At 31.3% G+C, this 25,894-nt stretch overlaps 1 protein-coding gene across 8 annotated transcripts in view; it reads right to left on the bottom strand.

Moving 5' to 3' along the window:
* Nucleotides 1-281: 281 nt before the first annotated feature.
* LOC119602713 (phosphatidylinositol transfer protein beta isoform) overlaps nt 282-25,894 on the bottom strand; it is a 49,998-nt gene continuing 24,385 nt past the window's right edge. For 5 of the 8 annotated variants that reach the window (XM_037954368.1, XM_037954370.1, XM_037954373.1 and 2 more), the window contains exons 3-9: nt 16,068-16,098; nt 10,107-10,218; nt 9,881-10,032; nt 8,941-9,018; nt 8,197-8,306; nt 7,950-8,129; nt 832-1,169 (exon numbers count right to left, since the gene is read on the bottom strand). In XM_037954368.1, coding sequence (XP_037810296.1) covers nt 1,031-1,169; nt 7,950-8,129; nt 8,197-8,306; nt 8,941-9,018; nt 9,881-10,032; nt 10,107-10,218; nt 16,068-16,098 — 802 coding nt within the window. In that variant the 3' untranslated portion in view covers nt 832-1,030. Of the gene's footprint in view, nt 1,170-7,949; nt 8,130-8,196; nt 8,307-8,527; nt 8,606-8,940; nt 9,019-9,880; nt 10,033-10,106; nt 10,219-16,067; nt 16,099-25,894 lie in introns of all 8 variants that reach the window. The other 3 variants (XM_037954367.1, XM_037954375.1, XM_037954374.1) reach the window with 3 other exon arrangements.

The raw sequence follows: 25,894 nt of genomic DNA, 5'->3' as shown, positions 1-25,894 counted from the left end.
TAGATATAGTGCGTGTTAGAAACTTCTTAACAAAAAGTGTAACCTTGATGCTGTTTAGTAAACAAATAAACCAGTTTATAAATCATAAAATAGAAAGTGTTTTGTTTTTTGTATAATTGATATTTATTTATTGTAAAATGTTTTTTTTTATATAACTATTTACCCATCACTTTAGGTGAGCTATATATGTGCCACTCCTTTCTTGAGGATTTTTTTTAGAGGGAGAAGACAGTAAGAGGAGTCCCTTATAACGTCTTGTAAATATTATTAAATAAAATGTATCCTTTATATATAGTTTTGTTTTATTTACTAACTGTTTTTTATACTAAGTGTTATTAGGTGTTTGTGTAACTGTGGGTTCTTTAAGTATTTAGTAATTTTTAACTTAAACTATTGCTTGAATTTTAATAATTATTATTTTTAAATTGGTGTTTCCTTAACAGCAGAAATAAAAGGAACTAAAAGCTTTAAAAAGGAAATTAAATTTAAAAACTTAAATCAACGAAACCAAACAACCAAATTAATGAAAAGTTTATAAGAAAGAGAGAGAGAGTGAAAGTGAGAGAGAGCCAGGCATTTTAGCATTAAGTATTACATTGTAAATAGTTGTAGATATTACATAATATAATAACAGTAATTGTTGGTAGTGATAGTAGTAAATGTTGTTGTTGTTAATGTTTTACAAAAACTATTTGTATTTTTTTTTTTTTTTTCTTAAATTTGTTTCTTTAATTTTTTTTAAGGTTGTTAAGGAAGGAATATAGTGCCATTTATATATATTTTTGTTTCATTTTTTTTTGTATTTGTGTAATTTTATTGCTATTGTTTTAATTTTGTTTTTTTTTAATAATATTTTCTTTATTAATACGACTTTATGGTTTTTTTTTTTTCTTAAAATTTCTTTTTGTAGCATTTTACTTTAAATTGTTTTATACTTTTTCTTTATGTTTGTTTTTATTTTGAAATATATGTTTTTTGTTTTGTTTCTGCTTTTTAAAGAGTTTATATCAATTATTTAAAAATATTGTTCCTAATCACTATCGGCCTTAGTGCCACGCACTTCACCCTCTTGACGCTGTTTGTCAAGTTCCTCCTTGACCTTATCCTCGATAGCACGAATATCTTCCATTGTCAGACCGTGCCAGCGATCCATCCAACAGAATACTTGGCTGTAAAATGGGAAAAGGAAGAAGGTAATTAGTATTAGTTAAAAGGTATTTACAATTTTTTACTATATATTTTTTGTAATGTTTAAAATATTTTTGTAAAGTATTTTTAATTAGTTTTAAATTAAATCCTTTCTTTTAATTTTGCATTATACATAATCTCCCATCCCTGAGTTTGGTTAACAATGACGGAATAATAACAATATACAGCTTCATAAGTTAAATGTTTGTCTTGTTCTATGTAAATGTTATGAACAAACGAACTAAGTGCAACAACAACATATATCTGGAAAGAACTATCAACTACAGTCGAACTCTAGGCGAGAGTCCTAACTAACTAACTAACTAAGTAACTAACTAACTACTAACTAACTAACTAACTAACTACTAACTAACTAACTACTAACTAACTACTAACTAACTACTAACTAACTAACTAACTAACTAACTAACTAACTAACTAACTAACTAACTAACTAAGCTAAAAACTAACTAACTAACTAACTAACTAACTAATAACTAACTAACTAACTAACTAACTACTAACTAACTAACTACTACTAACTACTAACTACACTAACTAACTAACTAACTAACTAACTAACTAACTAACTAACTAACTAACTAACTAACTACACTAACTAACTAACTAACTAACTAACTAACTAACTAACTAACTAACTAACTAACTAACTAACTAACTAACTAACTAACTAACTAACTAACTAACTAACTAACTAACTAACTAACTAACTAACTACTAACTAACTAACTAACTAACTAACTAACTAACTAACTAACTAACTAACTAACTAACTAACTAACTAACTAACTAACTAACTAACTAACTAACTAACTAACTAACTAACTAACTAACTAACTAACTAACTAACTAACTAACTAACTAACTAACTAACTAACTAACTAACTAACTAACTAACTAACTAACTAACTAACTACTAACTAACTAACTACTAACTACTAACTAACTACTAACTAACTAACTAACTAACTAACTAACTAACTAACTAACTAACTAACTAACTAACTAACTAACTAACTAACTAACTAACTAACTAACTAACTAACTAACTAACTACCTAACTAACTAACTAACTAACTAACTAACTACTAACTACTAACTAACTAACTAACTAACTACTAACTAACTACTAACTAACTAACTAACTAACTAACTAACTAACTAACTAACTAACTAACTAACTACTAACTAACTAACTAACTAACTACTAACTAACTAACTAACTAACTAACTAACTACTAACTAACTAACTACCTAACTAACTAACTAACTAACTAACTAACTAACTAACTAACTAACTAACTAACTAACTAACTAACTAACTAACTAACTAACTAACTAACTAACTAACTAACTAACTAACTAACTAACTAACTAACTAACTAACTAACTACTAACTACTAACTACTAACTAACTAACTAACTAACTAACTACTAACTAACTAACTAACTAACTAACTACTAACTAACTACTAACTAACTAACTAACTAACTAACTAACTAACTAACTAACTAACTAACTAACTAACTAACTAACTAACTAACTAACTAACTAACTAACTAACTAACTAACTAACTAACTAACTAACTAACACTAACTAACTAACTAACTAACTAACTAACTAACTACTAACTAACTAACTAACTAACTAACTAACTAACTAACTAACTAACTAACTAACTAACTAACTAACTAACTAACTAACTAACTAACTAACTAACTAACTAACTAACTACTAACTAACTAACTAACTAACTAACTAACTACTAACTACTACACTAACTAACTACTACTAACTACTAACTAACTAACTACTAACTAACTAACTAACTAACTAACTAACTACTAACTAACTAACTAACTACTAACTAACTAACTAACTAACTAACTAACTAACTAACTACTAACTAACTAACTAACTAACTACTAACTAACTAACTAACTAACCTAACTACTAACGTAACTAACTAACTAACTAACTAACTAACTAACTACTAACTAACTAACGAACTAACTAACCGAACTAACTACTACGAACTAACTAACTAACTAACTAACTAACTAACTAACTAACTAACTAACTACTAACTAACTAACTAACTAACTACTAACTAACGAACTAACTAACTAACTAACTAACTAACTAACTAACTAACTAACTAACTAACTAACTAACTAACTAACTAACTAACTAACGAACTAACTAACTAACTAACTACTAACTAACTAACTACTAGCTAGCTACTAGCTAGCTAGCTAACTAACTAATAACTACTAACTACTAACTACTAACTAACTAACTAACTAACTAACTAACTAACTAACTAACTACTAACTACTAACTACTAACTAACTAACTAACTAACCTAACTAACTAACTAACTAACTAACTAACTAACTAACTAGCTAGCTAGCTAGCTAGCTAACTAACTAACTAACTAACTAATTAACTGACTAACTAACTAACTAACTAATTAACTAACTAACTAACTAACTAACTAACAAATGTTCAATTGGTCAAGCGATTCGGCCTTCTCATTGGCTGACTGCCTTTTTAATCCAACCTAACATGTTACAAACTCAGGATGCCTATGATTTCAGATAATGATGTTAGGGAATGTTGTGTTCCCGGGATCCACGAAATTTTATCGTGGAAGGAAAATAACAACTCTAGTCTAATGTACTTAGATCAATATTGTTCCGTAAAGAATCTGTGGAAGGGCTGTCAATCAAATCCACTTTTTTATGGAGTAACTGTTTGGTATATTATTCAAGTTCAAGAAGAACTCTAAGTGAGCCATTTTAGACACGTTTTTGCGAAAGATGACAATTAGTGTTTATAAACCGGTTAACCGGATAACCGAAAAACCGGTTTTTATTGCATATTTCGGTTTTTCGCAAACCGGGTTTTTTAAAACATTGGTTTTCGGTTAACAGGGTTATCCGGGTTTTAAGTCTCGGTTAACCGGTTCCAAAAAAAATCAAATTTTTGGTACAAAATTGTATGTTTTCTCTGATTTTTTATTGTGGTTTTTAAAAATTTTGGATAGATAATTCTAAACATTATTTTCCGTTTGTGCATATGAAAACAGACCTAAGATTATTAAACAAATATTATCTATCTATATAATTAATAGGCAAGACGATTTTTTGTGACCCCTTTTACTCCTACAGTATACATCTGATCTTGGCAAAAATTATATCATTTTAAAGGTATTTGTTCGCAGATGTGCACAATATATATATTAATGAGATCGGTTCAGAATTTTAGGAGCTATAAGAGTTTAAAGTTGTTACTAATACATAGAAACAATAGTCACACGTACGTCTTCTTGAAATTAAAAACAAACAAAGCAAGTTATAAACAAAACAAAAAAAAGTAAACAACACGGCTTTTTGAAAAAAGAGAGGAGAGTGCAGAAACGTTTAACTTCTCTGTTGCTGTTTGATTTTTGTATTTTGCATGATATTTGTTTTTGTTATTGTTTTTAATAAGGCTTAGGCAATGCGAAAACAGGATTTTATTGTTTTATATTTTTGTGTAAAGTGCTAAATTGTGAATGAGATAATGATCAATTTTGTTATAATATCGTTACGATTGTTACCAAATCGAAAGGAATATTTTTATAAGAAGTAGGACTTCAGTTTTATATTCAGAGTTTTCGATTGGAAGTTTTTCGTTATTTAAACTTTTCAAAATAGTTAAATTGAAGGACATTCCCGAGGAAACAACGAACTGGGAATATAAAAACATGCGTAAATAATGCTTGGGGAACCTAAAGAAATGCCAAACAATGTACTGATATTGGTGTTTGAACTGGAAAATTATTGGTAGGACATCAGTACCGGAATTCAGTAATTTTTTTTTTTTAATTTTAAGTATTGATATCTAAAAGTAATGACAAATATCAGTTACATTAACGAATTTCCCTAACTTTTTAACAACCGTAGAATATTTTAAAGACAAATATCGGAAAAATATAAGAATGTCAAAAGTTATGTATTGAAATATTTTTAAAATATAAAATTATTAACGTGAACTTTTAATTTATTTTTTACTTTTTCGATTATGTTTAACGAAAAAAATCGGTGAAATGAAGTTCAGAATACATACCACATAACGACAAAATGTTGTAGTTAAAAAAAATACTGAATTGCGGTACATAATTATTAGTTTTGATTGATTTGGAAGATTTAGATGGATTAACGAATTGATTCAGTGTCAGTAAGAAATAAAAATAGCCTGTAAAAAATATAAGTAAAGTTTAGTTGGTCATGCCGGTATATGATACACCGCAATAAATGGATATGTATATCGCTTATATGCAGGTTTAGCACAGCGAGGACTTGATGATATTCTTCTTTTTTTGGGCTATTCTAACCAATTATGAAATAGTAGTGTAAAGTGAAAACTGTAAGTTGAATATGTGATGGTTATTTGTTATATAAAAATAGATACAAGTTGAAACTGCTAAATATAAATCATGTCTTTTGGGATGAAGAGTGTTTAACCGTACTTAGCAATTTATCGTTATTATTCATTTACTTGCTATTAAACTTGCATATATTAACAAAAGACTGAAATTTATAGTTTATTAATGTTTTCTTTCAAACAGTACTAAAAACATTACTTGAGAAATTAAGGCCTTATTATGCATATACAAAATCAGTGTGTAATTGGAAGCCAATGCATATCGTTATGCGGTTCTATATGAAGGCTAATAAAAGGCCCATTAGAAGGCCTCATAGAATATCTACTATTAAATTCTATTAGAAGACATTAAAATTGAATAAATGTATGTCTGCTGAAGTCTTTGTCGAGTGTTATAAGGGAAAATTTATGCAGCATATACCTGTTGGATGGACTACTAATGACATCCAAATAAAATTTATTTATAATTAGATAAGACATTATTTATTTTAAATATTTTTAGTGTTTTCACAAATTATTTAGAACATTTCAACTCTGTATTTTGAACAGCTAACATTTCTTTACTGGTGTGTACACTGTACAGCAGAGTACTCCAGCATTCTGAACGATGCGTAAATATGTAGGAGATAATAAGTCGATAGAAGAAATGTTCGTTATTTTTTATTATTTTTAAAATAGTTGAAATACTTTTGTAAAACAAGTTGTATAACTAATTTTGACAATTGAGGTTTTAAACTTCTGATGGAAGTTTTACTAAAACCCATCACATTTTCTAAAAGAAAACATTATTCAAAGCAAATTATACACTTTGATAATATCAATAAAGTTAATTTTTTACCACAGATTTGAACTACAAAAATAGGGTTTTATTTTAGCTTATTTATGCAATTTTTCCAGCATTGGTTCTGGTCGAATTTCGACCGCTGGGCGAACTCTAGTGTATATAAAATGGAGATTTACAATTTCAGATAATTAGGAAATTATTAAAAAGTTGGCATTTAAACCAATAAAAAATTAACTATTTAAACAAATTCCAACCATTATATGAAGAAATTTGTTATTTATTAAGACGGATAAATAACATTGATGGTAAAATTCAGGATGAACTTACTTGTTTACTGCGTGAGTATAATAAAAATCGAGAAGTTTCACAAACGTTCTCAAAACGGACTTTATTTATCGAAACATAAGGATTGTTGTTGTCGTCCGAGAACTTATGCTGCTGGGGTTTTTCACAAACTGTAATGGCGCTTAGGTTGATTGACAGGAAGTCAGAATGACACCTGTCAATATTCCTAAGCGTCATTCACAGTAATTTGAACAACCACAGGCGTAGCGAGCGAAGGGAGGTCACTGTCTATGTCGAGACAGTCGTCGTCTACTTCCGTTCCCGATAAATCGTCGCGAGCCTTGATAGTTCTGGACATAATTTTTGCTATTGATATAGATGGATTATATATTCAAAGGTCAATTTATCCCTCCTATGGCAACTTCCATATACCTAACGAATCAATAATATCTTCAGATCTATATAAGTTTGTTTTCTTATGATATATTAATGTGCATATCTCTACTAAAAAGTGCAAATATCTTATTAAGTAATTCATAATAATGACTTTTTCAACTAAATATTATAATATTTTAAAGATTTCCAAACATTTCGGTTAACCGGTTTAACCGGTTTTTTTATACTCGGTTAACCGACAAACCGGTTTTCTAGAAATGGTCAATTTTCGGTTAACCGAAAAACCGGTTTTTCCAAAAGTCGGTTTTTTATAAACACTAATGACAATCCTTATAATGCGATTATTAGGTACGATCATGAAGAAGGTCAATTTATTTAGCCAAACAGGATTCCAATGGATCTGTTGACTAGAACTGTGTATTTTCATCTCGAAATTTAAGACCGAGATAACATTCAGAATTCGGAACGAATGAATAGTGATATTTGAATATTAACTGACCGTAAGTCGCAATAAAAGCATTACATTAAGGTTGAACCAGGAATGCATCATTAAACAGGATCAAGACATATATTGATATTGACCATTTTTACGGAATAGCGCTAAACCTGTGTCACATTAACATCAGCAACAGAATGAAATAGGGAAATATCTTGTACTACAACCAAGAAATTATGGCAAAAGACTAAACATAACTGAACAGCAGTATAGCAGCTTGAGCAACATCCCTCGAATGTTCGATTAACAATCAAAGACTCTATGACAAACCTATGAATATATTCAGACGGCCTAGACAAACCTATGAATATATTCAGACGCCCATAAAAGTAATTGCTTTACTCACCGATGGAAGTTTGTAAATAATCTTCGTTCTGATTTTTGTATGAAATTTTCTATTCTGGACTGAAGACCAAACCATTTGAACTCACAAGTGACTAATTTATAGCAAGTCATAACGGGATCAATCTTTTTCTTCCAATCGGCACCAACTAAAGGACCACGACCGGTCTTTTCTGAGGTGAATCTGTTAGAAAAAAAAAGAAATTATTATTTAATTTCGTAATTTAAAAGAAAACCAAATAAATAAATACTTTGTGGGATCCTCATCAACTTTATAATCCGCAGGTGTAACGGGATCATTGGCAATATCAATATGAACGACTTCACGTAATTTCAATTTCTCTGGAGGCAGTTCATGTACCTAAAGAGTTAATTTATAATATTATTTATTATTTGTATGTCATTAAATATAAATGAATGATAATATGTTCAACAATAAACAACTAATTAAAATACCAATTATTAATAATAAAAAGGAAAATATTTAATAATTACATAAAATTTTAGCAATTAGCATTAGACAGTTACTAGTTTTTGTTAAAGAAAACACTACATTTAAGGTTAATTTTATTTAAAACTCACATTATCCTGATCTCCTATATCAGCAATATGATGAGATTCAATGATTATGATAAAATTATCTTTCATATAACCAGGATTCTTTTTTAGTTTTTTTTAATGATTTTGTTTTATTGAGATGCATTTAATTTTATTAAAAAAAATAACATATAAAAAGCACATATACCCACACACACAAATTTAGAGTTTCCCATTAAAAACATATTTTTGCATTAAATTCAAAATATTATTATTTTTTTTTAAATACGTTACACCAACACCAACCACAATGTTTATTGTTATTTTTGTTGTATAATTATTAGGTAATTATTAATATTGAAGCATTAAAACATACATTTAGATGTCAATAAAAAAAGAGAAAGAAAAAAGAAGAAAAAACACCATTAATTACATTTAGTTCAGTGTATTCGACTTACATTTTCAGAATCTCCAATACCAGGTAAATGCAGAGAATCTATGATTACTTTAAAACCATCTTTCATAAATTTAGGATTCTAGAAAATATTTACATTTGGATAATTTAGTTTTGAATTTCATAAGATTATAAAAATAAATTTAGGATTAAAATAAAATGTTAACCATTTGGAATGTCTTTTTTAAAATTTTACGTCTTTGACTTTGAGAGGTAAATTAAAATATCACGTTTTGCAGACTTCACGAAAAATAGCAAAATATATAGTCTAGTCTATAGTCTAGTCTATAGTCTAGTCTATAGTCTAGTCTATAGTCTAGTCTATAGTCTAGTCTATAGTCTAGTCTATAGTCTAGTCTATAGTCTAGTCTATAGTCTAGTCTATAGTCTAGTCTATAGTCTAGTCTATAGTCTAGTCTATAGTCTAGTCTATAGTCTAGTCTATAGTCTAGTCTATAGTCTAGTCTATAGTCTAGTCTATAGTCTAGTCTATAGTCTAGTCTATAGTCTAGTCTATAGTCTAGTCTATAGTCTATTCTATAGTCTAGTCTCCAAGAAGGAGCTCGATGAAGAAGCCTAGTAGAACATCAGATTTCGCTTTTTAGGCTCCCGACAATGGCCTTTTAGAAATCAAGACATAAACACTTTCTTAGCAACATTCTTTTATTTCCTTGATTTCCCATAAAATATTTATGGGAAATTTAAGCATTCTAGAGCCTAATGCGTTTCCAGGAGAATGAATGTTGAAGCATTTTGCGATCGAGATAATACAGTAGCAATTCGACCCCCAGATTTGAGTCGACTTTAAAATTTACTTCGAAAGTATAACACAAAAGTCTCTCGTAAACCTTTTTTCCAAGCCCTATTAGGCTTTAAAATTCTCTGCATTTTTTGTGGATACAAAATGTCTTACAAAACTTTACACTGTTTACTAAACAACATACCGTAATAACTGTTTTACAATATGGATAAGCATTCCATGCCTCTTCGTGAATTTCTAAGGAGCCCTTGGGTGCCAATAGTCTTATAAATGCTGGAACTTTTGAAGCCAAATGATAAATTTTATATGTATACTGACCGGAACTATATTTGCCACCTACAAAAAAAAAAAGAAAAAAACAACAACTCAATAATTAAAATTTAAATAAGAAAAACCATAATAATATTTACCCAACAAAGGATGATTGGTAAAGGGTTCATTTTTTAATACTTCAATACCTTCACCACCACCAGTTTCATTCTTCGAAGCTTCAGCCACTGAATAAAGTTGTGCAACTTGATACTAGGGTTTAAAGAAGAAAAAATAGAAAGGAAAGAAATTTATAGATAAATATTATAAACAATTGCAAATGCTGTAATAATAACAATAGAATAATAGAAACAAATAAAAGATAAACACAATATACAATTCTAAATATAGTTAGATTGATGATTTGAATTTAAAATTGAATTTGTGAATGAAAATGAATGTGATTAGTGTTTGTAAGTAGAAATAGACCAAACCAAACGTTCAATCTAATCTAAAAGTAAAAGAAATGAAAACAAAACAGAAAACCTACAGATATATACTACAAAGGGCAGACAAATAAGTAATGTTTATACAGGATATTTTTGTTATATTCCTGTTGCCACTAACAATTGCCAGTAGGTGTTTTCTTATGTATTTAACACAGCATGTTTTTGTCGCAAGTGGGTGTTGTTTGTTGACATTTATTATGTTTGTATAAATACCAAAGTACAATGTATAGATACAAAATCATCAATAAGAATGTGAACGTTTAAAAGTTTTGTTCACAAGGATTGAAAAGTTTTGGCTATAACAATGTATATTTCAAATATTAGAAAGGATTTCAATTAATTTAGAAAATTGTTCGGTTTTCGTTCTGCTAAAATCTTTTTTCACACAACAGTTTAAAAATTTCGTAATCTCAGACAATGAATTAAATTCTTTTCTAAGTCTCTATCCTATTAGACTTTCTGTATTCCGCAAACTACCATCAGATTCGAAAACAGTTCTTCGCTCTCTCAAAATCTTCTATCACGCAACAGTTCAAGAGTTTCGTGAGCTCAGTTAAGAGATAAAACTCTCTATTAGGTATCTCTCCTAATAGCCTTTCCGTTTTCCACAAACTACCTTCACATTCGAAAACTCGCCTTCGTACTACCAAAACCTTCTTTTGCACAACAGAAAGCTCAGACTCCTCTAAATCTCTCTCCTAATAGAATTTCCGTATTCCGCAAACTACCATCCAAAAAATTTTCTTTTACTTAACAGTTCAGAGGTTTCGTAATCTCAGTCAAGGGATCTCTATCCTAATAGCATTTCTGTATTCCACTAACATTCATCATTATCGAAAACCCTTCTTCGCTCTCCCAAAACCTTCTTCCACATAACAGTGCAGGGATTTTGTAATCCTAGACAAGTGACTAAACTCTCCTGCAAGTCTCATTCCTAATAGCCTTCCTGTATACCGCAAACTACCATCATTTTCGAAAACTCTTCTTCGCTCTCCCAAAACCTTTTTTCACACAACAGTTCAGGGGTTTCGTAATCTCAGACGAGACTTTCCATCTACCATTTCTTTCGAAAAGCCGTCTTCGCTCTTCTAAAATCTTAATTTAAGACAACAGTGGCCAGGGGTTCGTAATCTCAGACAAGGAATTAAACTCTCATCTATGACTCTCTACCAATAGTCTTTTCGTATTTCAGAAATTATTATAATTTTCGAAAACCCTTCGTCGCTTTCCCAAAACATACTTTTCAACAAAAGTTCAGGAATTTGCCTCTACTAATGGCTTTTCTGTATTCCACCAACTATATTTACATTCGAAAACCCCTCTTCGGTGTCCTACAAACTACCATCACTTTCGGAAATCCTTCTTCGCATCCCCAAAACTTTCTTTCCTTAACGTCCAAGCCTAAAAATTGTGCTACTTCGACTGGATGTGTCCATAAATCCATTGGACAAAGAGAAGTACGGTTGGCTGAGCAGTTGAATATGTGGTGGGTATCATGGGGACCTTGACCACATGAGTAGTATATTTTCGCGGATTCTAGGCCACTTTTTAATGACAGACATTGCAACCGAAATGTTCGATGTTAGTTTTGTTCGATGCTACCGGAGATATACGAAGGTCCTTCCTGACATGCCTCGGGGAAATATCTAACAGTATGATGTTAAGGTTGGGATGACTCCTCCGGTGACATCCCAGGAGGAACTGCTTAGTCAAAATGACATTGTGTTCCTTGACTGGGAGGACCTTCGTTTCCTCGTACAGATGATGTTCCAAGGTAATTTGTAAGCAGTCCATTACAGTCGTTAGGGTAGTGTTTTGACTGCCTTGAATGTTTCTCCACTGGGTATCACTGAGCAAAGGTGGCCACACCGACCAATCGTTTTGTATGTAGCTAACAAGGTTTCTTTATCCATACTCCAAGTGCTGAGTACATTGCTCCTACTTCCCAATTTGTGTGTGATTGCAGTGGCATGTGCTGAGGAAGAAAAAGGGTGTCAAAAGTGGTCCATCGACCACGACGCCTTCCTTCGTCCAGGTGGTAAAGAGTGTTGCTGACGACTTCGCTGGTGATAGTTGCAGGTTACGCGCAGTGAAAAACTGATGTATTTCGTTGAGGTAACCATTCACCAGAACGAAGGCTTTTGACAGGTGAAGTGCAACTAGGATCGTCCTTTCACATGGCCTCTGCTGAGTTAAGCCTTGTGAGATCTGAGTAGCTATGGTGGTTAATACTGTGATAGTGTTGTGCATTTTGTGGAGCCCATGCTGGTTTGGCATTGTTGATGATATCTTGAACTTCAGCTGGAGTGAAGGTCTGTGGTATGTCCGTGACTGGAAGGTTGTGAAGTTTGCGAACAACACTACAACATACTGTTTCTTATTTTGGTTGCTGTAGTATCTGGCCTGAGTCATACAGAACTTTTCAAGTTCTACCTTCTATTCCACAGTATAGTAGTATATTGAAATCTTTATGTAATACCTTTGTGCTATATAGCAGGTATGTTAAAATCAGGTGAATTCCAGAAATCTGTCTTGCCTGTTTGTTTGTGTCGTTATTACTATGTAAGTCCAATCACTCCAGCTTTCATTCGGAATGCTTCGGATTTTATAATCTCAATCCGAAGCTTTCAAGATTGTTTAGTTCTCAGTCTGAAAACCGCTACATTCGGAAAGGATATGGTCAAATTTTGTGTCTCTCTCTATAATATATCTTAGAACCTTCATTGTTCCAAACTTTTCAGGACATAGCTCTTTCATGGGAGTGAGTAAAACATTTTTACTACTAGTTTGCGAGGAACAGGAACTTTATAGACCATGAATATAAATTAATATTATGCTGAAGGCGGGAGTATTTTAATAACAAATGATTACACATCATTTATTATTGTTAAAGTAAACAAATCTATAAAGCAGACAGTTTGTTTACATTTTGTAAATAAAATAACAAAAACTTTTACGTATTTATATTGACTTGTTTTTTTTTTAATAGCCAGCGGTTGTGCAATTATTAAGACAATAAAGCATAAATATTGAAAAAAGTAGACTATAACGTCTTTAAATTAAAAAAGACTAAGAAGAGCTGAACTGAAAACACACCTTTTCTCGATTTATGAAATCGCAACACATTAAATGAATCCAATCAACTAATACTGTATTATATTCCTAATAATTAAAGAAACCCTCGTAAAATATTAAATTATTCTATCATTCTTTAAGATTGATAAAAATTACATTTGTGATTAATAAAATATAAAATAATATTTATATATAGATATAAAAATGTAAAGAAACATTTATTTATAAAAATATTTATTAAAAATAAAAATCTCAATAAATTTATTCGATTGGAAATGCTTCAGTTAAACCACACAAAGCTTGTGTCCAATTATTAAAAGAATTCTTATTACCCTTCCACCATGTTAAAGCTTGACCATAAAGTATATTTTCCAAGTCCTCTAAAGCCAATTCATCTGTGATGTTGTACTGACGTTTAAACGTCTCTATTAAAGTGACGAAACGTTGAACAATTTCATGATCACATCCGCCAAAACGTATTTCACAATGTTGCAAACGTGTCATTGTGTAAATTAGAGGATGATGAAACATATTGGTAATTTATTGTGTTAACTTGTTATAATTTGTATAATTAAATTTTAAACTTTACTACTCAGAGTTTAATTTGATAATGAATGAATAATGTCATTCTTATACTATCGTCTTGTTTTATTTAAAATTTTACGAAAATTATCAATCTATATATAAATAAAATACCATTCTTTGTATTTTTACAGAAATAAAGAACAGATTGTAACGTAATATGGAATTTTTTGCCTTTTTGAAGAGAGTTACATTATGTATGATGATTAATCGCGCAACTTATAAATGGGAATTCTCCATCATGATACCCATTTTAGGGTTAACAATTTGTACTAACATTATGTTCTAAGAGAGAAAGATAAACGAAAGCTAAAAAAATTTGGAGAAATTCCTTAGAATTTCGTTGCCTCACTGAAATCGAATATCTTTCTTCCATCTGAACCAATTTTGAACCAGAGATCCTTACCTTCTCCCTTATTCCTCGTGCGTCATATCTCAATCGATCAGTCATCCGTACCAAGTTCCTTATTGTTGAAGCTTAATGAGTGTTAGTATGGATTTGTCCTCCAGAATAGGAGGAGGAACCCATACTCTCAACGTCGTACGAAAAGGTACTTGGTCCAGTGAGACGATTTCAATTTTTGCGTTGGGCCAGGGTTCGCCAACTCCACGGATGCAGTTTTTGAGAAAGCCTAGAGCTTTTTCATTACCACACCCGATGATCTTGACATCCTTTGACCATTCGACGCCATCGAATGCAGTAAAGGAGTCATCCTCACTGCGTGCGAGTTCGTCAACTATTGCCCGCAAGATCTTCTCCTCCATTAGCAGCCATCTGTCCGTAGTCATTTTCCCATCGAGTTAACTACGGCCTATGATGGTTACTTGTAGGTCAGCTAGTTGATAGTTTCAACCGCTTACCCTCAGACACCTACGCTTTCACTAGGCCTGCTTGCCGAACCTTTGGTAACCGCCGCTGTACCTCGAGTAGAGAAGATTGCAGTCAGTCCCTTAGATGTAGTGCTAATAGACTTCCTATCTTTGTTCCCGACGTGGCCTACTTTGATGAAGATGGCTGTACGTCAAGATTCTCCGAGTCGGTGATCGTGTTCGATCCAGTACTGGCATGGGGCACATGTTTAGATGTGATCACTTACCAGCTCAGGTTTGGTTCCGTCTTAGTCGTAGCTGGCCTGACCTCCACAACATTAGTATTTAGCATGGCTTCATACTTCAATTGTGGTCAGAGTTACAGGATTCCGAGAGTCCAGCGATCTATCATACCGTAGAGAGCTCGTCCTGTTCTGTGTCCTGTCTTTTGTTCACCTGTTTTTGGTCTCCCTTTACAGAGTCACCTTTTACAGGGTCATGGATTTCTGGATTCTGTCCCTTTGTTCCGCTTTTTGCGGCTCAAAGGACATCATGCTCAAGTATATATGTATGGTCTAATTTTCGAGATTCAGTTCCCAGATTATTCTCGCGGCTGTATCGATGGCATATATCTATCATTGGTCGATGCTCGAATTTGCGAAGTCCTTGATATGCTTAAGCCTTCCCGATGCCAGTAAAAACTACATAGACCTCCGGTATCAAATCGGAGACAAATTAATGACATAAGTTATCCCTAATTAACAAAGAGCAACAAACATTTTCGACATCGAATGGAAAAACTATTAAACCTTAAAGGATTAACCTTATACAAACATGACAGACTTATATATATTTCCAGGGTGTTCGTCCAAATGTTAAAAATTATCATTTAACAATAACTTAAACAACATTTTACTATTTGCAAAATAATACTGTTCCAATCCCATTTGCATTCAAACATCTTTTATTTGTAATATCATTTTCTATAATTTAATTCTGATGACCGGGTTAAAAACGTTAATTGTGGTTGGTAAATAAAAAAAATACATATACAGATACATATTAATAAAGTACACGAGATGAGATAGTAACTAAGTATGTGTTTGTATAATTTTATGATTGTATTTTTCTATTATCGATACAAACCTCATCAACAGTTAATGGCAAGGTGACTCGGCTGCAATGAGAAGGAAAAGAAAACAATTTTTAATTAGAAAAGTTGCTTTTGTATAATAAAAACTTGATTAAAAATAAGAATGTTGTAAAATATACATGAATTAATTAAAAAAAAAGACTCTATATATAATACTATAGAATACTTAATTTTAAAGAAATCTGAACCAGACCTAAAACTATAGATAAGACTACAGTCAAGACAAGACTTCCAGACTAGAGACTAGAATATAGTCCAGACTATAGATTAGCCTACAGATAAGACTATATACTAGGCCATAGTTCAGACTACAGTTGAGACAACAGACCAGACTATAGTCCAAACTATAGAACAGATTATGTCTGACTACAGAATATACTATTGTCCAAACTATAGACTATAGTCGAGAGTATAGACTAGACTATAGTCCAGACTATAGACTAGACTATAGTTCAGAGTATAGACTAGACTATAGTCCAAACTATAGACCAGACTATAGGCCAAACTATAGTCCAGACTACGGACTATAATTCAGACTACAGACTATACTCCAGACAATTGACTAAAGTCCAGACTATAAACTAAACTGTAGTCCGGTGTATAAACTAGACTATACCCTAGGCTGTAGCCCAGACTATAAACTAGACTATAGTCTAAACAATAGTCCAGACTATAGACCAGACTTTAGACTACAGTCCATAGACTATAGACTAAACTATAGTCCAGATGATAGACTGGACTATAGACAAACTATAAACCAGAATCCTGACAGAATCCAGATGATAGATGGACTATAGACCAGACTACTTTGACTGAACCATAGCCCACACTATATACTAGACTATAGCTCAGACTATAAACTGGACTATAGTCCTGATTGTAGACTAAACCATTGTCCCGCCTGTAGACTAGACTATAGCCCAGACTATATTTTAGACTATAGTTCAGACTGTAGACTAGAATCTAATTAGGACTACAGACTAGACTATAGTCCAGACTATGAAGTAAACTATAGTCCAGACTATAAACTAGACTATAGACTAGATTATAGCCCCAGCCTATAAACTAGTCTATAGTCCAGACTATAACCTAGACTATAGTTCATACTGTAAACTAGATAATAGTCCAGACTGTAAACTAGACTATAGACTAAAATAAAGTCCAGACTATAGACAAGACTTTAGACTATAGTCTTAACTATAGTCCAGATGATAGACTGGACTATAAACAAACTATAGACTAGACTAGAATCCAGACTTTAGACCAGACTATAGTCCAGACTACAGACTAAAGTCCAGATTATAGACAAAAATCTAGTTCCGAGTATAGACAAGACTATAGTCCAGACTATAAACCAAACAAACTAGACTATAGTCCTGACTGTAGACTAAACTGTAGTCCGGACTGTAGACTAAACCGTAGTCCCGACTATAGGCTAGACGATAGTCAAAACTATATTAGAAAATGCCACTCCTTCCCCGAATAGAATTGCAAAATTAATCCCTTTGATTAATGCCCATGGACATTGTGACATATTTTGTTATGACACGCCATCATATTATTAAACAACATTGTAAGAAGTCTCAATAATTTAATTTATCAACTTTTTAATTCTCTCTTTTCGTCTTTTGCTTTTAATATGGATTCATATTACTTTCATCTTAACCCTTCAACTAACTTGACTTTTCTCTAAATAAATTTAATTATTAAATTAATATAAAATAAGAAATAAACTTTCTACAGCATCCAAATAATTACCGCTTGAATAAACCCACAATGTTTTCAAACATGCTGCAGAAAAAAGGAGTAAAGGGTAACTAACAACAACAACAAAACTAAATGGATAACTAACTAGTTGTCAAACTTAAATATTGAATATAAAAAGAATATCGATCAATGTTTTAAGTATTGTTTCCTGTGGCATCGAAAAATACATACATTTTGCACATGCCACATACAACGTTTCCAAGGTTTCGTTCTTTTATTTCTTTCTCCTACAACTTTTTTTCTGTTTCAATTTATATTTTTTGTTTTGTTTTTTTATTACTACACAAACTAAACTAAAAGTAAAGTAAAAGTCGAAGCCATCAAAAACATTATGGAAAATTGTATTCTTCCTTTTTTTTTTTTTTTTTGTTTTTTGCTTCTTTTTTATTATTATAATTCAGAAAGTGTATGATGAAACAACAATCCACCAACACCTCTTCCAGAGCAACTGCTGCTGCTGCAACAGTTTAAAGTTTGTTCTTTCCTATGTCGTTTATATTTTTTTGTCTGAATTTACCATGAAGCAAAAAAGTTTTATTTACAGAATTTATAAAATAGTATATAGTCGTCAGAGTGCGTGTGTATGTGTGGTAGGTACAACAAGAGTATTGAAGTGAGAGTGACACAACAATGTAGAAGTTTTCAAAAAAAACATGTGTAAGTCTCAGGGTTTTATCGATTAAAAATTATAGAAAATGAAATTAAATTAAATGATTATATTGTTTAATGGTTTAATAAATATGTATGTATATTCAATGAATATATTCGGAGGAGTCCAATTTTTTGTGTGGACATTTGTTTTGATGCAATATATTATAATCAACAATAAAACCGATTTTGAATTTTTGGGTTAGTTAGGGCCTTTGCGTTTCAGGTGACGATATAGTTTAGTCTATAATCTAGTCTATAGTCTAGTCTACAGTTTAGTCTATTATATAGTCTAGTCTATAGTCTAGTCTAGTCTATAGTCAACTCTATAGTCAACTCTATAGTCTAGTCTATAGTCTAGTCTATAGTCTAGTCTATAGTCTTGTCTATAGTCTAGTCTATAATCTAGTCTATAGTCTAGTCTATAGTCTTGTCTATAGTCTAGTCTATAGTCTTGTCTATAGTCTAGTCTATAGTCTAGTCTATAGTCTAGTGTATAGTCTAGTCTATAGTCTAGTCTATAGTCTAGTCTATAGTGTAGTCTATAGTCTAGTCTATAGTCTAGTCTATAGTCTAGTCTATAGTCTAGTCTATAGTCTAGTCTATAGTCTAGTCTATAGTCTAGTCTATAGTCTAGTCTATAGTCTAGTCTATAGTCTATTCTATAGTCTAGTCTAGTCTAGTCTAGTCTATAGTCTAGTCTATAGTCTAGTCTATAGTCTAGTCTATAGTCTAGTCTATAGTCCAGTCTATAGTCTAGTCTATAATCTAGTCTATAGTCTAGTCTATAGTCTAGTCTATAGTCTAGTCTATAGTCTAGTCTATAGTCTAGTCTATAGTCTAGCCTATAGTCTAGCCTATAGTCTAGCCTATAGTCTAGTCTATAGTCTAGTCTATAGTCTAGTCTATAGTCTAGTCTATAGTCTAGTCTATAGTCTAGTCTATAGTCTAGTCTATAGTCTAGTCTATAGTCTAGTCTATAGTCTAGTCTATAGTCTAGTCAATAGTCTAGTCTATAGTCTAGTCTATAGTCTAGTCTATGGTCTAGTCTATAGTCTAGTCTATAGTGTAGTCCATAGTCTAGTCCATAGTCTAGTCTATAGTCTAGTCTATAGTCTAGTCTATAGTCTAGTCTATAGTCTAGTCTATAGTCTAGTCTATAGCCTAGTAGTCTAGTCTATAGTCTAGTCTATAGTCTAGTTCTATAGTCTAGTCTATAGTCTAGTCTATAGTCTTGTCTATAAGTCTATTCTATAGTCTAGTCTATAGTCTAGTCTATAGTCTAGTCTATAGTCTAGTCTATAGTCTAGTCTATAGTCTAGTCTATAGTCTATTCTATAGTCTATTCTATAGTCTAGTAGTCTGATAGTCTAGTCTATAGTCTAGTCTATAGTCTAGTCTATAATCTAGTAGTCTAGTCTAGTCTAGTCTATAGTCTAGTCTATAGTCTAGTCTATAGTCTAGTCTATAGTCTAGTTCTATAGTCTAGTCTATAGTCTAGTCTATAGTCTAGTCTATAGTCTAGTCTATAGTCTAGTCTATAGTCTAGTCTATAGTCTAGTCTATAGTCTAGTCTATAGTCTAGTCTATAGTCTAGTCTATAGTCTAGTCTATAGTCTAGTCTATAGTCTAGTCTATAGTCTAGTCTATAGTCTAGTCTATAGTCTAGTCTATAGTCTAGTCTATAGTCTAGTCTATAGTCTAGTCTATAGTCTAGTCTATAGTCTAGTCTATAGTCTAGTCTATAGTCTAGTCTATAGTCTAGTCTATAGTCTAGTCTATAGTCTAGTCTATAGTCTAGTCTATAGTCTAGTCTATAGTCTAGTCTATAGTCTAGTCTATAGTCTAGTCTATAGTCTAGTCTATAGTCTAGTCTATAGTCTAGTCTATAAGTGTCTTATTTTGAGTTTTGCCAAGACTTGTACTTACAGAACAACTTACTAATGACTTACATATAGTCAGATACTCAAGTACCTTATTTTGACTTTGTCAAGTACTGAATACTTATTTAAGTAGTTATTTCCCTGCAAACAATTGCTATCTAAATGGTATCCATAACGTAACAACGTGTAGGTAAAAATATCTAAAAAACATCTTATATTGCACAATTTGAAAGGAAGAAAAGTGACCGCGTTGGTAAGAAACTGTTCCTCCTGTTTAATACTTACTTAGTGAGTCGATTTCGTTTCAGTTTTAAGTCACTTTTTTATAGCATAAAAGTGCGTAAAATTAGTAAAATTTCCAGTTTTGCCATAGCAATAGGGAAACTGGAAATTTATCTAATTTTACACTATTTTATGTAGTAAAAGCGACTTTATAATACATTTTCTTTATTGCACTTACTTTATGAATAATTTAAAATTGTTTATACTCACTAATCTCTCACTTATGTTTATTATATATTAAATTTATTTTTTATATATTAAATTTTAAATAAAATCATTACAAAATTTCACAATGTGTTACTATTCACACAACTGATCACTATAAACTTAATATATTCACTGAAATATACAAACACTTTTTCTTTTAAATTTTGAGAGCAAAAATAATTCTGCCTTAAATTATCTTGTTAATGTATTAAAAAGTGTTCTTTTTATACATTTTTATTCTATCTAATTATTATCATTTACGCTTCTTTTTGGTACATTAGATCGAACTTAAATTTTACAAAAATGGGATAAAAATTAGAAAATAATGTATTTTGTTTTTGTAAATATTTTTATTTAGCACTGAGAAACATGAAGTTGAGCCTAAATAGTGTAAATTTAGTTCATTTATCCAAAATTAAACTCAAATTTGCAGGCAGGGTTGTAAGCGAGCGTGGTATGTACTTGTATGCAATGTTCTCACCGTTTTAACATAATGAATTAAAATGCTAATAAAAAGTTGTGAAATGCGTTTTTTTATTGTAGGTTTTTGCTGGGTTCATTTAATTCTCCAAATATAGGAAACTTATTTTAATATTTCTCTGCTCCAATACAAATTAACTGGCTGCAGACATACATACATATGTACATATACATATCTGCAATTTTTGCCGTCTACTTACACATCATTTTCCTACTCTTTAACATTTATTTTTAAGTTTTTAATTTTTCCAAAGTTTCAATGATTATTTCACATATTTTATTATACAACGAATATTCGTGTAAAGATAAATTTGTAAAAATGAGTACTTTGTTGTAGTAATTGTCAGTGTCAAGTGCCACCATTAACCCAATTTAAAAACGATTTAGGCCAAAAAACCAATAGACCAGCAACAAGCATTTAAAAAGCGACTGTGTGAGTGGAACATTTGTAAAAAAAATTGTTCCGCGTAAATTGTTTCAAATGATTCATCGCAGTCGAGCTGTTAAAGAGCCAAAAATGACTATTTTTTGTTATTCAAATAAATATTTGTTAATATTATTTAATACAAAAACAATTGTTTTAAATATGTAGTGGTTGTTTTATGGGCATACGGATTTTGCAAAATTTGTTTTTTCAACATTTGCAGACAGGTTTAGTTTTAATTTTAGTTTTTCAACTATGACTTGTAGTTCGTTAAAAAAAAAAAAACTAAAAAATTATATACAAATATATACTTAATTTAAGTGAGCTCTTTTTTATTATTATTTTATGTTTATATATTGGAAACAAAGATAAGTTAAGTGGTGTAGAGATCAGGCATGGAAAATTCAGTATCTAGTAGTTTTTGACATCGAAAAATATCCCACGACAATGTCGGTACTTTTTCTTACTGGCACACTTCGTGGTGTATTCTAATTTATACTATAGCCTATAGTTTAGTTTATAGTATAGTCAATAGTATATAGTCTAGTATATAGTCCAGTCTATAATCTAAAGTCTATAGACTATACTAGTCTAGTCTAAAGTCTAGTCTATAGTCTAGTCTATATTCTAGTCTATAGTCTAGTCTATAGTCTAGTCTATAGTCTAGTCTATAGTCTAGTCTATAGTCAAGTCTAGTCTAGTCTAGTCTATAGTCTAGTCTATAGTCTAGTCTAGTCTAGTCTAGTCTAGTCTAGTCTATAGTATAGTCTATAGTCTAGTCTATAGTCTAGTCTATAGTTTAGTCTATAGTCTAGTCTATAGTCTAGTCTAGTCTATAGTATAGTCTATAGTCTAGTCTATAGTCTAGTCTATAGTTTAGTCTATAGTCTAGTCTATAGTCTAGTCTAAAGTCTAGTCTATAGTCTAGTCTATAGTCTAGTCTAGTCTATAGTCTAGTCTATAGTATAGTCTATAGTCTAGTCTATAGTTAGTCTATAGTCTAGTCTATAGTTAGTCTATAGTCTATAGTCTAGTCTATAGTCTAGTATAGTCTATAGTCTATAGTCTAGTCTATAGTCTAGTCTATAGTCTATAGTCTAGTCTATAGTCTATAGTCTAGTCTATAGTCTAGTCTATAGTCTAGTCTATAGTCTAGTCTATAGTCTAGTCTATAGTCTAGTCTATAGTCTAGTCTATAGTCTAGTCTATAGTCTAGTCATAGTCTAGTCTATAGTTAGTCTAGTCTAGTCTATAGTCTAGTCTATAGTCTAGTCTATAGTCTAGTCTATAGTCTAGTCTATAGTCTAGTCTATAGTCTAGTCTATAGTCTAGTCTATAGTCTAGTCTATAGTCTAGTCTATAGTCTAGTCTATAGTTAGTCTATAGTCTAGTCTATAGTCTAGTCTATAGTCTAGTCTATAGTCTAGTCTATAGTCTAGTCTATAGTTAGTCTATAGTCTAGTCTATAGTCTAGTCTATAGTCTAGTCTAGTATCTAGTTAGTCTATAGTCTAGTCTATAGTCTAGTCTATAGTCTAGTCTATAGTCTAGTCTATAGTCTATAGTCTAGTCTATAGTCTAGTCTATAGTCTAGTCTATAGTCTAGTCTAGTCTAGTCTATAGTCTAGTCTATAGTCTAGTCTAGTCTAGTCTATAGTCAAGTCTATAGTCTAGTCTATAGTCTAGTCTAGTCTATAGTCTAGTCTATAGTCTAGTCTATAGTCTAGTCTATAGTCTAGTCTAGTCTATAGTCTAGTCTATAGTCTAGTCTATAGTCTAGTCTATAGTCTAGTCTATAGTCTAGTCTATAGTCTAGTCTATAGTCTAGTCTATAGTCTAGTCTAGTCTAGTCTATAGTCTAGTCTATAGTCTAGTCTATAGTCTAGTCTATAGTCTAGTCTATAGTCTAGTCTATAGTCTAGTCTATAGTCTAGTTTATAGTCTAGTCTATAGTCTAGTCTATAGTCTAGTCTATAGTCTAGTCTATAGTCTAGTCTATAGTCTAGTCTATAGTCTAGTCTATAGTCTAGTCTATAGTCTAGTCTATAGTCTAGTCTATAGTCTAGTCTATAGTCTAGTCTATAGTCTAGTCTATAGTCTAGTCTATAGTCTAGTCTATAGTGTAGTCTATAGTCTAGTCTAGTTAGTCTATAGTCTAGTCTATAGTCTAGTCTATAGTCCAGTCTATAGTCTAGTCTATAGTCTAGTCTATAGTCTAGTCTATAGTCTAGTCTATAGTCTAGTCTATAGTCCAGTCTATAGTCTAGTCTATAGTCTAGTCTATAGTCTAGTCTATAGTCTAGTCTATAGTCTAGTCTATAGTCTAGTCTATAGTCTAGTCTATAGTCTAGTCTATAGTCTAGTCTATAGTCTAGTCTATAGTCTAGTCTATAGTCTAGTCTATAGTCTAGTCTATAGTCTAGTCTATAGTCTAGTCTATAGTCTAGTCTATAGTCTAGTCTATAGTCTAGTCTATAGTCTAGTCTATAGTCTAGTCTATAGTCTAGTCTATAGTCTAGTCTATAGTCTAGTCTATAGTCTAGTCTATAGTCTAGTCTATAGTCTAGTCTATAGTCTAGTCTATAGTCTAGTCTATAGTCTAGTCTATAGTCTAGTCTATAGTCTAGTCTATAGTCTAGTCTATAGTCTAGTCAGTAGTCTAGTCATAGTCTAGTATATAGTCTAGTCTATAGTCTAGTCTATAGTCTAGTCTATAGTCTAGTCTATAGTCTAGTCTATAGTCTAGTCTATAGTCTATCTATAGTCTAGTCTATAGTCTAGTCTATAGTCTAGTCTACAGTTAGTCTATAGTCTATAGTCTAGTCTATAGTCTAGTCATAGTCTAGTCTATAGTCTGTCTATAGTGTAGTCATAGTCTAGTATATAGTCTAGTCTATAGTGTAGTCTATAGTCTAGTCTAGTCTAGTCTAGTCTAAGTCTAAGTCTAGTCTATAGTCTAGTCTATAGTCTAGTCTATAGTCTAGTCTATAGTCTAGTCTATAGTCTAGTCTATAGTCTAGTCTATAGTCTTATATATAGTCTAGTCTATAGTCTTATCTATAGTCTAGTCTATAGTCTAGTCTATAGTCTAGTCTACAGTGTAGTCTATAGTGTAGTCTATAGTCTAGTCTATAGTCTAGTCCATAGTCTAGTCTATAGTCTTGTCTATAGTGTAGTCCATAGTCTAGTATAGTCTAGTCTATAGTCTAGTCTATAGTCTAGTCTATAGTCTAGTCTATAGTCTAGTCTATAGTCTAGTCTATAGTCTAGTCTATAGTCTAGTCTATTAGTCTAGTCTATAGTCTAGTCTATAGTCTAGTCTATAGTCTAGTCTATATCTAGTCTAGTCTAGTCTATCGTAGTCTATAGTCTAGTCTATAGTCTAGTCTATAGTCTAGTCTATAGTCTAGTCTATAGTCTAGTCTAGTAGTCTAGTCTATAGTCTAGTCTATAGTCTAGTCTATAGTCTAGTCTATAGTCTAGTCTATAGTCTAGTCTATAGTCTAGTCTATAGTCTAGTCTATAGTCTAGTCTATAGTCTAGTCTATAGTCTAGTCTATAGCCTAGTCTATAGTCTAGTCAATAGTCTAGTCTATAGTCTAGTCAGTAGTCTAGTCATAGTCTAGTATAGTCTAGTCTATAGTCTAGTCTATTCTAGTCTATAGTCTAGTCTATAGTCTAGTCTATAGTCTAGTCTATAGTCTAGTCTATAGTCTAGTCTATAGTCTAGTCTATAGTCTAGTCTATAGTCTAGTCTATAGTCTAGTCTATAGTCTCTATAGTCTAGTCTATAGTTATCTATAGTCTAGTCTATAGTCTAGTCTATAGTCTAGTTACAGTGTAGTCTATGTAGTCTATAGTCTAGTCTATAGTCTAGTCCATAGTCTAGTCTATAGTTGTCTATAGTGTAGTCCATAGTCTAGTATATAGTCTAGTCTATAGTCTAGTATATAGTCTAGTCTATAGTCTAGTCCAGCGGTTCCCACCATTTTTTACTTCGCGGACCCCTTGAGGAATTTATTTAATTTCACGGACCCCCATACATATTTTGATATCTTATTGTTATAAATAACACTGTGATACAAAAGTGAAGAAAAATAAAATGCAGGCGTTCTCATATACCAATTCTA

The sequence above is a fragment of the Lucilia sericata genome, unplaced genomic scaffold, assembly GCF_015586225.1.
Source record: "Lucilia sericata isolate MDLA Ls3-8-SP2 unplaced genomic scaffold, ASM1558622v1 Contig000249F_arrow, whole genome shotgun sequence".
Taxonomy (NCBI): domain Eukaryota; kingdom Metazoa; phylum Arthropoda; class Insecta; order Diptera; family Calliphoridae; genus Lucilia; species Lucilia sericata.
The sequence above is the reverse complement of the archived record's forward strand: the minus strand, read 5'-3'. Positions and strand labels throughout refer to the sequence as shown.